The 15969-nt window shown below is 50.2% G+C and overlaps 1 protein-coding gene and 1 long non-coding RNA gene across 2 annotated transcripts; both read left to right on the top strand.

Moving 5' to 3' along the window:
* Window positions 1-2028: 2028 nt before the first annotated feature.
* On the top strand, window positions 2029-5823 carry LOC139209359 (uncharacterized). The gene is made up of 6 exons (XM_070839019.1): window positions 2029-2264; window positions 3009-3182; window positions 4821-4978; window positions 5054-5252; window positions 5405-5549; window positions 5677-5823. Exons 1-6 carry the CDS (start codon window positions 2029-2031, stop codon window positions 5821-5823), a joined length of 1059 nt encoding a protein of 352 aa, XP_070695120.1.
* Window positions 5824-5880: 57 nt separating this feature from the next.
* Window positions 5881-7322, top strand: LOC139209196 (uncharacterized). The gene is made up of 3 exons (XR_011585207.1): window positions 5881-6074; window positions 6154-6329; window positions 7197-7322. It is a non-coding gene; the product is annotated as an uncharacterized lncRNA (long non-coding RNA).
* The last annotated feature ends 8647 nt before the right edge of the window (window positions 7323-15969 follow it).

The following is a 15969-nucleotide window of genomic DNA, read 5'->3' as shown; positions in this document are numbered from 1 at the left end:
AACACACTGAGGCCCAGACCCCCCACAGAGGAGCCAGACCCCCCACAGAGGAGCCAGACCCCCCCACAGAGGAGCCAGACCCCCCCACAGAGGAGCCAGACCCCCCACAGAGGAGCCAGACCCCCCCACAGGGGAGCCAGACCCCCCCACAGAGGAGCCAGACTGGGGACCTGAAGACCTGGAGTCCTGAAGACCTGGAGGCCTGGGGACCTGGAGGCCTGGAGTCCTGGAGGCCTGGAGACCTGGAGGCCTGGGGACCTGGAGACCTGAAGACCTGGAGGCCTGGGGACCTGAAGACCTGGAGGCCTGGAGTCCTGAAGACCTGGAGGCCTGGGGACCTGGAGGCCCGAAGACCTGGAGTCCTGAAGACCCGGAGGCCTGGGGACCTGGAGATCTGGAGGCCTGGGGACCTGGAGGCCTGGGGACCTGAAGACCTGGAGTCCTGAAGGCCTGGGGACCTGGAGGCCTGGGGACCTGGAGACCTGGAGGCCTGGGGACTTGGAGGCCTGGAGTCCTGAAGGCCTGGGGACCTGAAGACCTGGAGGCCTGGAGTCCTGAAGACCTGGAGGCCTAGAGTCCTGAAGACCTGGAGTCCTGAAGACCTGGAGGCCTGGGGACCTGGAGACCTGAAGACCTGGAGGCCTGGGGACCTGGAGACCTGAAGACCTGGAGGCCTGGGGACCTGAAGACCTGGAGGCCTGGAGTCCTGAAGACCTGGAGGCCTGGGGACCTGGAGACCCGAAGACCTGGAGTCCTGAAGACCCGGAGGCCTGGGGACCTGGAGATCTGGAGGCCTGGGGACCTGGAGGCCTGGAGTCCTGAAGACCTGGAGGCCTGGGGACCTGAAGACCTGGAGACCTGGAGTCCTGAAGGCCTGGGGACCTGGAGACCTGGAGGCCTGGGGACTTGGAGGCCTGGAGTCCTGAAGACCTGGAGGCCTGGGGACCTGAAGACCTGGAGGCCTGGAGTCCTGAAGACCTGGAGGCCTGAAGACCTGAAGACCTGGAGTCTTTGTGAACTTAATGACAAACAGTCCGAATTAAAATGATCAAAGTGTCGAACGATGTTTTGAGCAGAAAAGTGAAAACACGATGAACCAGCAGCAGATTCACACGTTCATCAGGTTTGATTCTGTCTTTATTCTCAGGGCTTCAGTACTAGCATAGCACAGCTAGCTTAGCTTGGCATAAAAACTGGAAACAACTAGTTTAGCACTAAGACTGGAAACAGCTAGCTTATTTTAGCACTAAGACTGGAAACAGCTAGATTATTTTAGCACTAAGACTGGAAACAGCTAGATTACTTTAGCACTAAGACTGGAAACAGCTAGATTACTTTAGCACTAAGACTGGAAACAGCTAGATTACCTTAGCACTAAGACTGGAAACAGCTACATTACCTTAGCACTAAGACTGGAAACAGCTACATTACCTTAGCACTAAGACTGGAAACAGCTACATTACCTTAGCACTAAGACTGGAAACAGCTACATTACCTTAGCACTAAGACTGGAAACAGCTACATTACCTTAGCACTAAGACTGGAAACAGCTACATTACCTTAGCACTAAGACTGGAAACAGCTATCTTATTTTAGCACTAAGACTGGAAACAGCTAGCCTAGTTTAACAGATTGGAAACGGCTAGTGTAGCTTAGCATAAATGCTGGAAACAGTTAACCTAAGTGATCTGATCACATGACTGAGAAAGTCAGTGCAGTGTTGAACTGTTCCTTTAACTGACTGTTTGATTATTGATCACAGTTAATCAGATCAATGCGTCTGTTTGGGTTTTGGCTCCTGACATCAACAACATGTAAGGAAGGAAATACGTCACTAGTGTCGGTCACACGTCCAGACTTCTGAGGACTCCACCTCCCATGATGCACTGCTGCTACCTGCGGGACGTCACGTGTCCGCTGCCCAGCGTGGATGAGTGAAGCGGAAACCGTGACCCGTCGGTGACCTCCGAGCAGGTGAAAATCCAGCTCTGTGATTGGCTGAGCCCACGGATCTTCAGACAGGTGAAGATGGCCGCTCCGTGGCCCGCGGTGCTGCTGCTGCTCCTCGGTCTCTCCTCCGGTTCCGGTCCGAACTCTGAGCGCGGCAGGATGGAGCTGCGGCGCGTGCGGAGCCTCGCCGCCCTGCCCAGGTACGGAGAGTGCTGGGCGCGAGCTCTGGAGCACCTGGACACGCGCTGCAGGGAGCTGACGTCAGACAGCCAGAGCCGCATCGCGCTGAGGTTCACCATGTGTCACCTGAGCAGGTAAAACACGGCGGGTCGGCCCAGTGAAGGGGCAGGTACCGGAACACCTGGTAGCTGACCTCACTCGCACCCAGGATGCGTTCAAGGACACATGACAGACTGAAGTAAACCTGACTCACCAGACTGCATTCATAAAAACACTCATTTAACTCTCACAACACAGATACACTGACTGATGGAGGCAGCAGCAGAGCAGCAGCTCCTGTGTCATGTTCTCTAAAATCCCTGTTTTAGTGAATGTAGTCTGGTGTGTGTGCTGTTTGTGGTTAAACCAAAAGGATCTTCCAGGTCTCTCTCTGTAGGGATCCTTTCCATGATGCTGTCACACACTTAGAATAACACTCTGAGCCTGTCAGTGGATCAAACAAGCTCTTTTAGTGGACCTACTGTGATCAGGTGCAGTTGTCCCAAAGGATCACGTTGCAGCCATTGCAGCCCGTTTGGTGTCTGCTGGCTGAGGTGATCTACTGGACCAGTTCCAACACTTTTACTACCTACCAGTCACTCACACACCAGGATGTGGACAGAGAGGATCATGGGGAGAAACAGTGGAGTTCTCAACAAATGTGGGGGTGTTAATAATCTGGAGTTGCTCACAACCATCGACTGAACACAAAAGTGAAGAACCAGGAAGTGAATCGATGAATCACGTGGAATCAAACAGTAAATGTCGGTTTCTGTCTCTGTGGACACAAACGGAGTGAGTCTCACCTGTGGGTGAACAGCTCCACGTCTCTCTGTCAGCTCAGGCAGGGATGTCCCATCATGCCCTGAGGGCTCAGAGGTCAGCAGGTGCACAGCAGCGATGGACGGCGTCGCCTTTAACACCTACACAGAGTTCTTCACCCACACTCACTCCATGTGCCAGTACCTGCAGTCTGAGGCCTGGCAGAGCCGAGCCGAGAGCACCATGTACAGGTAACACACACACACCATGTACAGGTAACACACACCTGGACAGGTAACACACACACACACCATGTACAGGTAACACACACCTGGACAGGTAACACACACACACACACACACACCATGTACAGGTAACACACACCTGGACAGGTAACACACACACACACACACACCATGTACAGGTAACACACACACCTGGACAGGTAACACACACACACACACACACACACACACACCATGTACAGGTAACACACACACACACACACCATGTACAGGTAACACACACCTGGACAGGTAACACACACACACACACACACACACCATGTACAGGTAACACATATCTGGACAGGTAACACACACACACACACACCATGTACAGGTAACACACACCTGGACAGGTAACACACACCATGTACAGGTAACACACACACACACACACACACACCATGTACAGGTAACACACACCTGGACAGGTAACACACACCATGTACAGGTAACACACACACACACACACACACACACCATGTACAGGTAACACACACCTGGACAGGTAACACACACCATGTACAGGTAACACACACACACCATGTACAGGTAACACACACACACACACACACACACACCATGTACAGGTAACACACACACCATGTACAGGTAACACACACACCATGTACAGGTAACACACACAGCTGGACAGGTAACACACACACCATGTACAGGTAACACACACCTGGACAGGTAACACACACACACACCATGTACAGGTAACACACACCTGGACAGGTAACACACACACACCATGTACAGGTAACACACACCTGGACAGGTAACACACACCATGTACAGGTAACACACACACACACACACACCATGTACAGGTAACACACACCTGGACAGGTAACACACACCATGTACAGGTAACACACACACACACACACACACACACACACACACACACCATGTACAGGTAACACACACACCATGTACAGGTAACACACACAGCTGGACAGGTAACACACACAGCTGGACAGGTAACACACACACCATGTACAGGTAACACACACACACACCATGTACAGGTAACACACACCTGGACAGGTAACACACACACACCATGTACAGGTAACACACACACACACACACATCTGGACAGGTAACACACACACACACACACCATGTACAGGTAACACACACCTGGACAGGTAACACACACACACCATGTGCAGGTAACACACACACACCATGTGCAGGTAACACACACCTGGACAGGTAACACACACACACACCATGTGCAGGTAACACACACACACCATGTACAGGTAACACACGCCATGTACAGGTAACACACACACACACACCTGGACAGGTAACACACACACACCATGTACAGGTAACACACACCTGGACAGGTAAAACACACACACACACGCCATGTACAGGTAACACACACACACACACCTGGACAGGTAACACACACACACACATACCATGTACAGGTAACACACACACCATGTACAGGTAACACACACACCATGTACAGGTAACACACACACACACACACCATGGACAGGTAACACACACACACACCATGGACAGGTAACATACATCTGGACAGGTAACGTGTGTGTGTGTGTGTGTGTGTGTCAGGTTAACAGAGAGCTCAGCAGGTGTGGCCGAGCAGCTTCAGTCCACCAGGCGGATGGCTGAGGACCTGATTGAGGCCCAGAGTGCTGCCTTACAGGCTCAGCAGGAGATCCTGACCAATGGGGAGGAGCTCAGGGCCACTCTGAGAGACTCCACCCAGGGTAAAAGCCCCCCCGCCCATCAGTACAGGCCGTACTCAGGGCCGACACCTGACCGCCCCCCCCGTCTGTCCCCAGGTCTGCAGGTGGTGTTCTCAGAGCTGAGCAGCGCCTCCTCCCGGCAGCAGGTGGCGCTGTCAGAGCTCTTCAGCAGAGTGTCCTTCCTGCAGAGCTTCCTGCTGATGGAGGCTCACAGCCTGAGCTCCTGCTGCTACAACGCTGCCGCCCTCTGCTGCTGCTTCCTGCTCACCTGCACGCCACGCTCCTCCAGGGCCAGGTAACCTCACCCCCCCACAGGGCCAGGTAACCTCACCCCCCCACAGGGCCAGGTAACCTCACCCCCCCACAGGGCCAGGTAACCTCATTACCTGCATTTAATTGAATCCCCCCCCCCCTCTCTCCCCATCTCTCCGTCTGTGCCCCCCCCAGGTTGCTGCTGCTGTCCCTGGTGTGTGTGAACTTCTACCTGGAGAGGAAGATCTACCAGTTTGTAATGAACTCTGATCATCCTGAACACACACACATGGTCAGACGCCATATTTGTAGTCCTGTAGTCCCAGAGTTCTGTAGTCCTGTAGTCACTGAAGTGTGTGTGTGTGCGTGCGTGTGCAGGAGCTGGTCAGTGTGTATGTGGGTGTGCTGCGGCGGCTCATGGTGTGTGTGGGGGTGTGTGTGTTGGTGTGTGTGTGTGTGCGCTACAGGGACCCGCTGCAGCAGAGCCTGCAGGTGCTGCAGCAGCTGAGAGACGCTCAGAGGAGCCTGCAGGAGGCGCTGCAGCACGCAGGTCAGGGGGGGCGGGGCGGGGGCGGGGGCGGGGCGCTCCTTTACACTCAGGACACCCACACTGACCACCACCTGTCTGTCTGCAGAGGGTCTGGCAGGGCGACGGGACAGGAAGCGTCTGGACGTGAAGGTGAACATTTTTCATCGTTTCCTGTGATGTCACAGAAGGTTACTTCCTGTCGGTGTGACCAATCAGATCCCTTCCAGAGGAGCCCAGAGAGCCGAAGGAGAGCGGAGACGCTGAGGAGGACGACGGACACGAGAACAGAGGAAGAAGAAGAGTGCGGCACGCTGGTCTCAGACCCGTCTCACCCCGGTCAGCACCTGTCTCACCTGTCTCACCTGTGTGTCCGCACACTTTTGGCCGTGTAGTACAGCGTTGTATGTGTCCACAGGCTGGGGTGCGGACAGTCTTCTCAGCAGCACGCTCGCCTGCTCGCACGTTACCCACAATGCCTCAGCGCAGACGCCTAGTACCCAGAGTGCTTCAGTGCGTCCTCGTCGCCGCTCTTCGTCCCGCCCCCCTCCCTCCTCCCCCTTGGTCTACAGCGTCCTGGTGGAGGACACACAGGTAAATGGGGTCCTTCTAGTTTTTATTCTGCTTCATCAATCAATTAATCTTTATCCCCTTTAACGGGAAGAAACCTGGAACAGAACCAGGCTCAGAGGGGGGGGGGCTTTCTGTTGGGGTCTGTGATGGCTGGGGGGGGGTCTCCTAGCTCTCAGCAGCTCCCTGGACCAGCTGGAGAGTCTTGAAGGACTGATTGGATCGTGTTTCCGCTCATTGATTAACTGATGAATTAGCAGCTGTGTGTCATCAGGTCTCACACACACACAGGGGGAAATGATGTGATGTGATGATGTCATGAGTGATGATGTAATAAGTGATGATGTAATGAGAGCCAAACAGGCAGCGGCGCTTTGACAGGAAACAAGTTTGTGTTTTTTCAACAGAGGACGAGTCCTGTTCTCTTAAATCCCTGTTTTAGTGAATGTAGTCTGGTGTGTGTGCTGTTTGTGGTTAAACCAAAAGGATCTTCCAGGTCTCTCTCTGTAGGGATCCTTTCTCTGTAGGGATCCTTTCTCTGTAGGGATCCTTTCCATGATGCTGTCACACACTCTGAGTAATAACACTCTGAGCCTGTCAGTGGATCAAACAAGCTCTTTTAGTGGACCTACTCAGCCCAAAGCTAGCTGTCAATCATGACCCCCCCCAATAGCATCAGATCATTTTATCAAGTTAACTGACGTCCTCTGATTCTGATTTTTGTCCAATAACAGAGGGGGCGGGGCTTATACTGACCTGCACCGGGGGGGGTCAGGATGGTTTAGCTTCACTTTGGGAAGCTGTCATGGCGTCCATCTTTTTACCATAACAGATGTGACCTCTGACCTGTGTGTGTGTGTGTGTGTGTGTGTGTGTGTGTGTGTGTGTCAGCCTCGTTACAGCCTGAGGAGCAGACGTTCGGACACTCGTTGACTCTCAGACGACGTCAAACTTTGTTTCTGTTGAAAGTTTTAACACAATGTTTTTATTAAGCCCCAATAAAGAGGATGATTTTAAGGTGGAGCTCTGTGTCACACACACACACACACACACTTTCACACACACTCACTCACACACACACACACACTTTCACTCACACACACACACACACACACACACTTTCACTCACACTCACTCACACACACACACACACACTGTCACACACACTCACTCACACTCACACACACACAGACACAGACACACACACACACTCCTTGTGATGAAGAGTGTGTGAAAGTCCAGTGAGACTACCTGCAGCTGATCATCATCATTGATCACTGGGGGGGGGGGCAGAGCGTCACTCACAGAGTCTGAAGGCAAAAAGAGGAAAAATAAAAACAGCTGGAATTTTTGTCCAGTTTTCCTTCAGCTTCAAATTTCAGTCTCAAACAGGAGGAGGAGGAGGAGGAGGAGGAGGAAATGAGGACCAGAGGACCAAGTGGAGGGGGGGGTCCTGGGATCAGATGTCTGGGGGCAGGAAGAGGAGGAGTTGTGGTCTCAGTCTGCAGCTCAGATCAGATTTTCACACAAAAGCCTGAAGCTGCTGAGACGACCGCCTGTCTGTCTGACCGCCTGTCTCTCTGACTGCTTGTCTGTCTCTGTGGACAAACTGACACTGGACGGATGGAGGAGAGCCAGCAGGAGGAGGCGTCAGGAGAAGTCTAAAATCGAGGGAAAAGTGAAGGGAGTTCAGTGGAGCTGAGTCGGTACTCTGAGTACGGAAGCCCCTTCAGGACAAACCCACTGTGAGGACACGTGTGTGTGTGTGTGTGTCTGTGTGTGTGTCTGTGTGTCTGTGTGTCTGTCTGTGTGTGTGTGTGTGTCTGTCTGTGTGTGTGTGTCTGTGTGTGTCTGTGTCTGTGTCTGTGTGTCTGTGTGTGTGTGTGTGTGTGTGTCTGTGTCTGTGTGTCTGTGTGTCTGTGTGTGTGTGTCTGTGTCTGTGTCTGTGTGTGTGTCTGTGTGTGTCTGTGTCTGTGTCTGTGTGTGTGTCTGTGTGTGTCTGTGTCTGTGTGTGTGTCTGTGTGTGTGTCTGTGTCTGTGTGTCTGTGTGTGTGTGTCTGTGTGTGTGTGTCTGTGTGTGTGTCTGTGTGTGTGTCTGTGTCTGTGTGTCTGTCTGTGTGTGTGTGTCTGTGTGTGTGTGTCTGTGTGTGTGTCTGTGTGTGTGTGTCTGTGTGTGTGTCTGTGTCTGTGTGTCTGTCTGTGTGTGTGTCTGTGTGTGTGTGCGCGCGCGATGGAAGAGGGGGGATGAAGAGAGACAGGATGAGATGAGGGAGAGAGAGGGAGGATGAAGGGGGGAGATGCCTCACCTGCTGGTGGGCTCTGTATGAACAGGAAGTGACCTCGGCCTCAGAGCTTCACAGTAAGAGCCTTGGGGATGAAGTGAGGTGTGTTGGGGGCTGACCTCTGACCTGTGACCAGGTGTGGACCGTGTACCTGCGCAGGTGTCTGGATGCAGTTGGACCGACCTCGCTGCTCTCTGCTGGGCTTCAGCCTCCCCCTCCCTCCCCCTCCTCGTCCCCCCTCCTTCTCCAGTCGGTTCAGCACCATGAGGTTCTCTTACCACCTGAGCTCCACCTGCACAGCACACAGCAGCCCCCCCTCCATGACAGGTGAGTCACCTGTACCCCCCTCCACCTGCATGTCTGTGTGAGCGAGGTGTGGTTTTATAGCCAGAAGTGATGCATGAACTTTTTTTCTTCTGATTGGTTAGTGAGCAGGTTGCCCCGCCCTAAAACCCCCACTCTTCCTGGTCCAGACTGATACCGACCAATCAGAGGACGCTTCTTTATAGACTGATACCGACCAATCAGAGGACGCTTCTTTATACAGACTGATACCGACCAATCAGAGGACGCTTCTTTATACAGACTGATACCGACCAATCAGAGGACGCTTCTTTATACAGACTGATACCGACCAATCGGAGGACGCTTCTTTATAGACTGATACCGACCAATCGGAGGACGCTTCTTTATAGACTGATACCGACCAATCGGAGGACGCTTCTTTATAGACTGATACCGACCAATCGGAGGACGCTTCTTTATAGACTGATACCGACCAATCGGAGGACGCTTCTTTATAGACTGATACCGACCAATCAGAGGACGCTTCTTTATAGACTGATACCGACCAATCAGAGGACGCTTCTTTATAGACTGATACCGACCAATCAGAGGACGCTTCTTTATAGACTGATACCGACCAATCAGAGGACGCTTCTTTATACAGACTGATACCGACCAATCAGAGGACGCTTCTTTATACAGACTGATACCGACCAATCAGAGGACGCTTCTTTATACAGACTGATACCGACCAATCAGAGGACGCTTCTTTATAGACTGATACCGACCAATCAGAGGACGCTTCTTTACAGACTGATACCGACCAATCAGAGGACGCTTCTTTATACAGACTGATACCGACCAATCGGAGGACGCTTCTTTACAGACTGATACCGACCAATCAGAGGACGCTTCTTTATACAGACTGATACCGACCAATCGGAGGACGCTTCTTTACAGACTGATACCGACCAATCGGAGGACGCTTCTTTACAGACTGATACCGACCAATCGGAGGACGCTTCTTTATAGACTGATACCGACCAATCGGAGGACGCTTCTTTATAGACTGATACCGACCAATCGGAGGACGCTTCTTTATAGACTGATACCGACCAATCAGAGGACGCTTCTTTATAGACTGATACCGACCAATCAGAGGACGCTTCTTTATAGACTGATACCAACCAATCAGAGGACGCTTCTTTATAGACTGATACCGACCAATCGGAGGACGCTTCTTTATAGACTGATACCGACCAATCAGAGGACGCTTCTTTATAGACTGATACCAACCAATCAGAGGACGCTTCTTTATACAGACTGATACCGACCAATCAGAGGACGCTTCTTTACAGACTGATACCGACCAATCAGAGGACGCTTCTTTACAGACTGATACCGACCAATCAGAGGACGCTTCTTTATAGACTGATACCGACCAATCAGAGGACGCTTCTTTATAGACTGATACCGACCAATCAGAGGACGCTTCTTTATAGACTGATACCAACCAATCAGAGGACGCTTCTTTATACAGACTGATACCGACCAATCAGAGGACGCTTCTTTACAGACTGATACCGACCAATCAGAGGACGCTTCTTTACAGACTGATACCGACCAATCAGAGGACGCTTCTTTATAGACTGATACCGACCAATCAGAGGACGCTTCTTTATAGACTGATACCGACCAATCAGAGGACGCTTCTTTATACAGACTGATACCGACCAATCAGAGGACGCTTCTTTACAGACTGATACCGACCAATCAGAGGACGCTTCTTTATACAGACTGATACCGACCAATCAGAGGACGCTTCTTTATACAGACTGATACCGACCAATCAGAGGACGCTTCTTTACAGACTGATACCGACCAATCAGAGGACGCTTCTTTATACAGACTGATACCGACCAATCAGAGGACGCTTCTTTACAGACTGATACCGACCAATCAGAGGACGCTTCTTTATAGACTGATACCAACCAATCAGAGGACGCTTCTTTATACAGACTGATACCGACCAATCAGAGGACGCTTCTTTACAGACTGATACCGACCAATCAGAGGACGCTTCTTTACAGACTGATACCGACCAATCAGAGGACGCTTCTTTATAGACTGATACCGACCAATCAGAGGACGCTTCTTTATAGACTGATACCGACCAATCAGAGGACGCTTCTTTATACAGACTGATACCGACCAATCAGAGGACGCTTCTTTACAGACTGATACCGACCAATCAGAGGACGCTTCTTTATACAGACTGATACCGACCAATCAGAGGACGCTTCTTTATACAGACTGATACCGACCAATCAGAGGACGCTTCTTTACAGACTGATACCGACCAATCAGAGGACGCTTCTTTATACAGACTGATACCGACCAATCAGAGGACGCTTCTTTACAGACTGATACCGACCAATCAGAGGACGCTTCTTTACAGACTGATACCGACCAATCAGAGGACGCTTCTTTATAGACTGATACCGACCAATCAGAGGACGCTTCTTTATACAGACTGATACCGACCAATCAGAGGACGCTTCTTTATACAGACTGATACCGACCAATCAGAGGACGCTTCTTTATACAGACTGATACCGACCAATCAGAGGACGCTTCTTTATACAGACTGATACCGACCAATCAGAGGACGCTTCTTTATAGACTGATACCGACCAATCAGAGGACGCTTCTTTACAGACTGATACCGACCAATCAGAGGACGCTTCTTTATACAGACTGATACCGACCAATCGGAGGACGCTTCTTTACAGACTGATACCGACCAATCAGAGGACGCTTCTTTATACAGACTGATACCGACCAATCGGAGGACGCTTCTTTACAGACTGATACCGACCAATCGGAGGACGCTTCTTTACAGACTGATACCGACCAATCGGAGGACGCTTCTTTATAGACTGATACCGACCAATCGGAGGACGCTTCTTTATAGACTGATACCGACCAATCGGAGGACGCTTCTTTATAGACTGATACCGACCAATCAGAGGACGCTTCTTTATAGACTGATACCGACCAATCAGAGGACGCTTCTTTATAGACTGATACCAACCAATCAGAGGACGCTTCTTTATAGACTGATACCGACCAATCGGAGGACGCTTCTTTATAGACTGATACCGACCAATCAGAGGACGCTTCTTTATAGACTGATACCAACCAATCAGAGGACGCTTCTTTATACAGACTGATACCGACCAATCAGAGGACGCTTCTTTACAGACTGATACCGACCAATCAGAGGACGCTTCTTTACAGACTGATACCGACCAATCAGAGGACGCTTCTTTATAGACTGATACCGACCAATCAGAGGACGCTTCTTTATAGACTGATACCGACCAATCAGAGGACGCTTCTTTATAGACTGATACCAACCAATCAGAGGACGCTTCTTTATACAGACTGATACCGACCAATCAGAGGACGCTTCTTTACAGACTGATACCGACCAATCAGAGGACGCTTCTTTACAGACTGATACCGACCAATCAGAGGACGCTTCTTTATAGACTGATACCGACCAATCAGAGGACGCTTCTTTATAGACTGATACCGACCAATCAGAGGACGCTTCTTTATACAGACTGATACCGACCAATCAGAGGACGCTTCTTTACAGACTGATACCGACCAATCAGAGGACGCTTCTTTATACAGACTGATACCGACCAATCAGAGGACGCTTCTTTATACAGACTGATACCGACCAATCAGAGGACGCTTCTTTACAGACTGATACCGACCAATCAGAGGACGCTTCTTTATACAGACTGATACCGACCAATCAGAGGACGCTTCTTTACAGACTGATACCGACCAATCAGAGGACGCTTCTTTATAGACTGATACCAACCAATCAGAGGACGCTTCTTTATACAGACTGATACCGACCAATCAGAGGACGCTTCTTTACAGACTGATACCGACCAATCAGAGGACGCTTCTTTACAGACTGATACCGACCAATCAGAGGACGCTTCTTTATAGACTGATACCGACCAATCAGAGGACGCTTCTTTATAGACTGATACCGACCAATCAGAGGACGCTTCTTTATACAGACTGATACCGACCAATCAGAGGACGCTTCTTTACAGACTGATACCGACCAATCAGAGGACGCTTCTTTATACAGACTGATACCGACCAATCAGAGGACGCTTCTTTACAGACTGATACCGACCAATCAGAGGACGCTTCTTTACAGACTGATACCGACCAATCAGAGGACGCTTCTTTATAGACTGATACCGACCAATCAGAGGACGCTTCTTTATACAGACTGATACCGACCAATCAGAGGACGCTTCTTTATACAGACTGATACCGACCAATCAGAGGACGCTTCTTTACAGACTGATACCGACCAATCAGAGGACGCTTCTTTACAGACTGATACCGACCAATCAGAGGACGCTTCTTCATACAGACTGTGGGCATGAACTTCTTTAAATGTAAACTTTATTGACAGTGATGAGCCTCAACACTGAAACTCGTTGAACTGGGATGAGGAGTGTTTGAGTCCCTGCTGGTGTGAACGCCCCTCAGACCTCTGATTGGTTGATGATGTGGTGTTGAGCAGACTGACAGGTGGAAGTAAAGGAAAGTGATGACACGGAGCTGATGACTGATGAAATGAACACATTTTATATGACTTACTGCAACAATTGTGTTTTCATCAAAGTACAAAACTTTACTAACACCAACAGCCACTGAAAGCAGTCGAACTGTGGGCCAGACTGCAGCAGGAGCACCACCTCTGTGGCCTCTGGCTGCTCTAACGCTGCTCGGTGCAGCATGAAGACAGAGAAGTTCCACTTCCTGGTAGAAAAGTACCAGGATGTTCCTCATTGTTTGACCCAAAGAGCCTGGAGGACCAGTGTCTCTGCCAAGCCAGCTAACTTCCTGTTAGCCCTGTGCTAACTTCCTGTTAGCCCCGCGCTAACTTGAATGGGGATAAAATGATTGGATCTTGTGGCTCTTCCAGACTTTCCAAATGTTTTCAGACTGAATGGATCAAACTCTGATGGTGAAACGAGTCGTTCGTCTTCTGATTTCCAGACGTCTCTTTCACAATAAGAGTCTGTGAGAAAAAGCCCTTTTGCCTAGAAGCGAGGAGTCACCTGTCCGATAGCTCCTCCTCCCCCCTCAGAGACCTGAGTGAGCTGCTGCTGAGGGAGGAGGGAGGTCACAGAGGGCTGATGTCAGTCACAGCCTGAACTAACCACAGGAAACGTCTGATTTCACTTTGAGGAGGACGAACGAGTGCAGAGAGTCAGAACTGTCCTTCAGGCAGGACGGCGTTAGCTTAGCTTAGCTTAGCTTAGCTTAGCATAAAGACTGGAGTGTGTCCAGTGTGGAGTGTGTGTGTGTGTGTGTGTGTATGTGTGTGTTACAGTGTGTGTGTTAGTGTGTGTGTGTGTGTGTGTGTTACAGTGTGTGTGTTACTGTGTGTGTGTGTGTGTGTGTGTGTGTTACTGTGTGTGTGTGTGTGTGTGTGTGTTACACTGTGTGTGTGTGTGTGTGTGTGTGTGTGTGTTAGTTTGTGTATGTGTGTGTTACAGTGTGTGTGTGTTAGTGTGTGTGTGTGTGTGTGTTACAGTATGTGTGTGTTAGTGTGTTACAGTGTGTGTGTTACTGTGTGTGTGTGTTAGTTTGTGTATGTGTGTGTTACAGTGTGTGTGTTAGTGTGTGTGTGTGTGTGTGTGTGTGTGTGTTACAGTGTGTGTGTTACTGTGTGTGTGTGTGTGTGTGTTACTGTGTGTGTGTGTGTGTGTGTTAGTTTGTGTTACAGCGTGTGTGTGTGTGTGTGTTAGTGTGTGTTACACTGTGTGTGTGTGTGTGTGTTACACTGTGTGTGTGTGTGTGTGTGTGTTACAGTGTGTGTGTTAGTGTGTGTGTGTGTGTGTTTGTGTTACAGCGTGTGTGTGTGTGTGTGTGTGTTACACTGTGTGTGTGTGTGTGTTAGTTACAGTGTTTGTGTGTGTTACACTGTGTGTGTGTGTGTGTGTGTGTGTGTGTTAGTTACAGTGTTTGTGTGTGTTACAGTGTGTGTGTGTGTGTTAGTTACAGTGTTTGTGTGTGTTACAGTGTGTGTGTGTGTGTGTTAGTTACAGTGTTTGTGTGTGTTACACTGTGTGTGTGTGTGTGTGTGTTACAGTGTGTGTGTTAGTGTTACTGTGTGTGTGTGTGTGTGTGTGTGTGTGTGTTAGTTTGTGTTACAGCGTGTGTGTGTGTGTGTGTGTTAGTGTGTGTTACACTGTGTGTGTGTGTGTGTGTTACAGTGTGTGTGTGTGTGTGTGTGTGTGTTACACTGTGTGTGTGTGTGTGTTACAGTGTGTGTGTGTTAGTTTGTGTATGTGTGTGTTACAGTGTGTGTGTGTGTTACACTGTGTGTGTGTGTGTGTTACAGTGTGTGTGTGTGTGTGTGTGTTACACTGTGTGTGTGTTAGTTTGTGTATGTGTGTGTTACAGTGTGTGTGTGTTAGTTTGTGTATGTGTGTGTTACAGTGTGTGTGTGTGTTACACTGTGTGTGTGTGTGTGTGTGTGTGTGTGTTACAGTGTGTGTGTGTGTGTGTGTTACACTGTGTGTGTGTGTTAGTTTGTGTATGTGTGTGTGTGTGTGTGTGTTACACTGTGTGTGTGTGTGTGTGTGTGTTACAGTGTGTGTGTGTGTGTGTGTGTGTGTGTTACACTGTGTGTGTGTGTGTGTGTGTGTGTGTGTGTGTGTGTATGTGTGTGTGTGTGTGTATGTGTGTGTGTTACACTGTGTGTGTGTGTGGATGTGGATGTCCTCTCAGTCTGTTGAAACACACACACACTCTCGGTCACTGGGTCGCTCACTGTAGCTCTGGGGGGAGGGGTGCTGTCTGTGTGTGTGTGTGTGTGTGTGTGTGTGTGTGTGTGTGTGTGAGAGGTCGGGGGTCAGCCTGTAGTTTTATCTCCTCCCCTGCCAGATAATAACGGGTGCGTTTGTTTTTGCACCACTCAGACGCGTTGAAGTGTTTGTGTGTGTGGCCTCAGAAATAGGGAGATAGAGCCGGGTGGAGTT

This window comes from Pempheris klunzingeri, chromosome 11, assembly GCF_042242105.1.
Source record: "Pempheris klunzingeri isolate RE-2024b chromosome 11, fPemKlu1.hap1, whole genome shotgun sequence".
NCBI classification, from domain to species: domain Eukaryota; kingdom Metazoa; phylum Chordata; class Actinopteri; order Acropomatiformes; family Pempheridae; genus Pempheris; species Pempheris klunzingeri.
The sequence above is the reverse complement of the archived record's forward strand: the minus strand, read 5'-3'. Positions and strand labels throughout refer to the sequence as shown.

What these genes read in the sequence shown, in the direction of transcription:
- LOC139209359 (XM_070839019.1), top strand. Translation starts at nt 2,029, where the DNA reads ATGGCCGCTCCGTGGCCCGCGGTGCTGCTGCTGCTCCTCGGTCTCTCC. An exon ending in TCTGAGAGACTCCACCCAGG is followed by an intron (nt 4,979 to 5,053) that starts GTAAAAGCCCCC and finishes GTCTGTCCCCAG; the next exon opens with GTCTGCAGGTGGTGTTCTCA. An exon ending in CCACGCTCCTCCAGGGCCAG is followed by an intron (nt 5,253 to 5,404) that starts GTAACCTCACCC and finishes TGCCCCCCCCAG; the next exon opens with GTTGCTGCTGCTGTCCCTGG.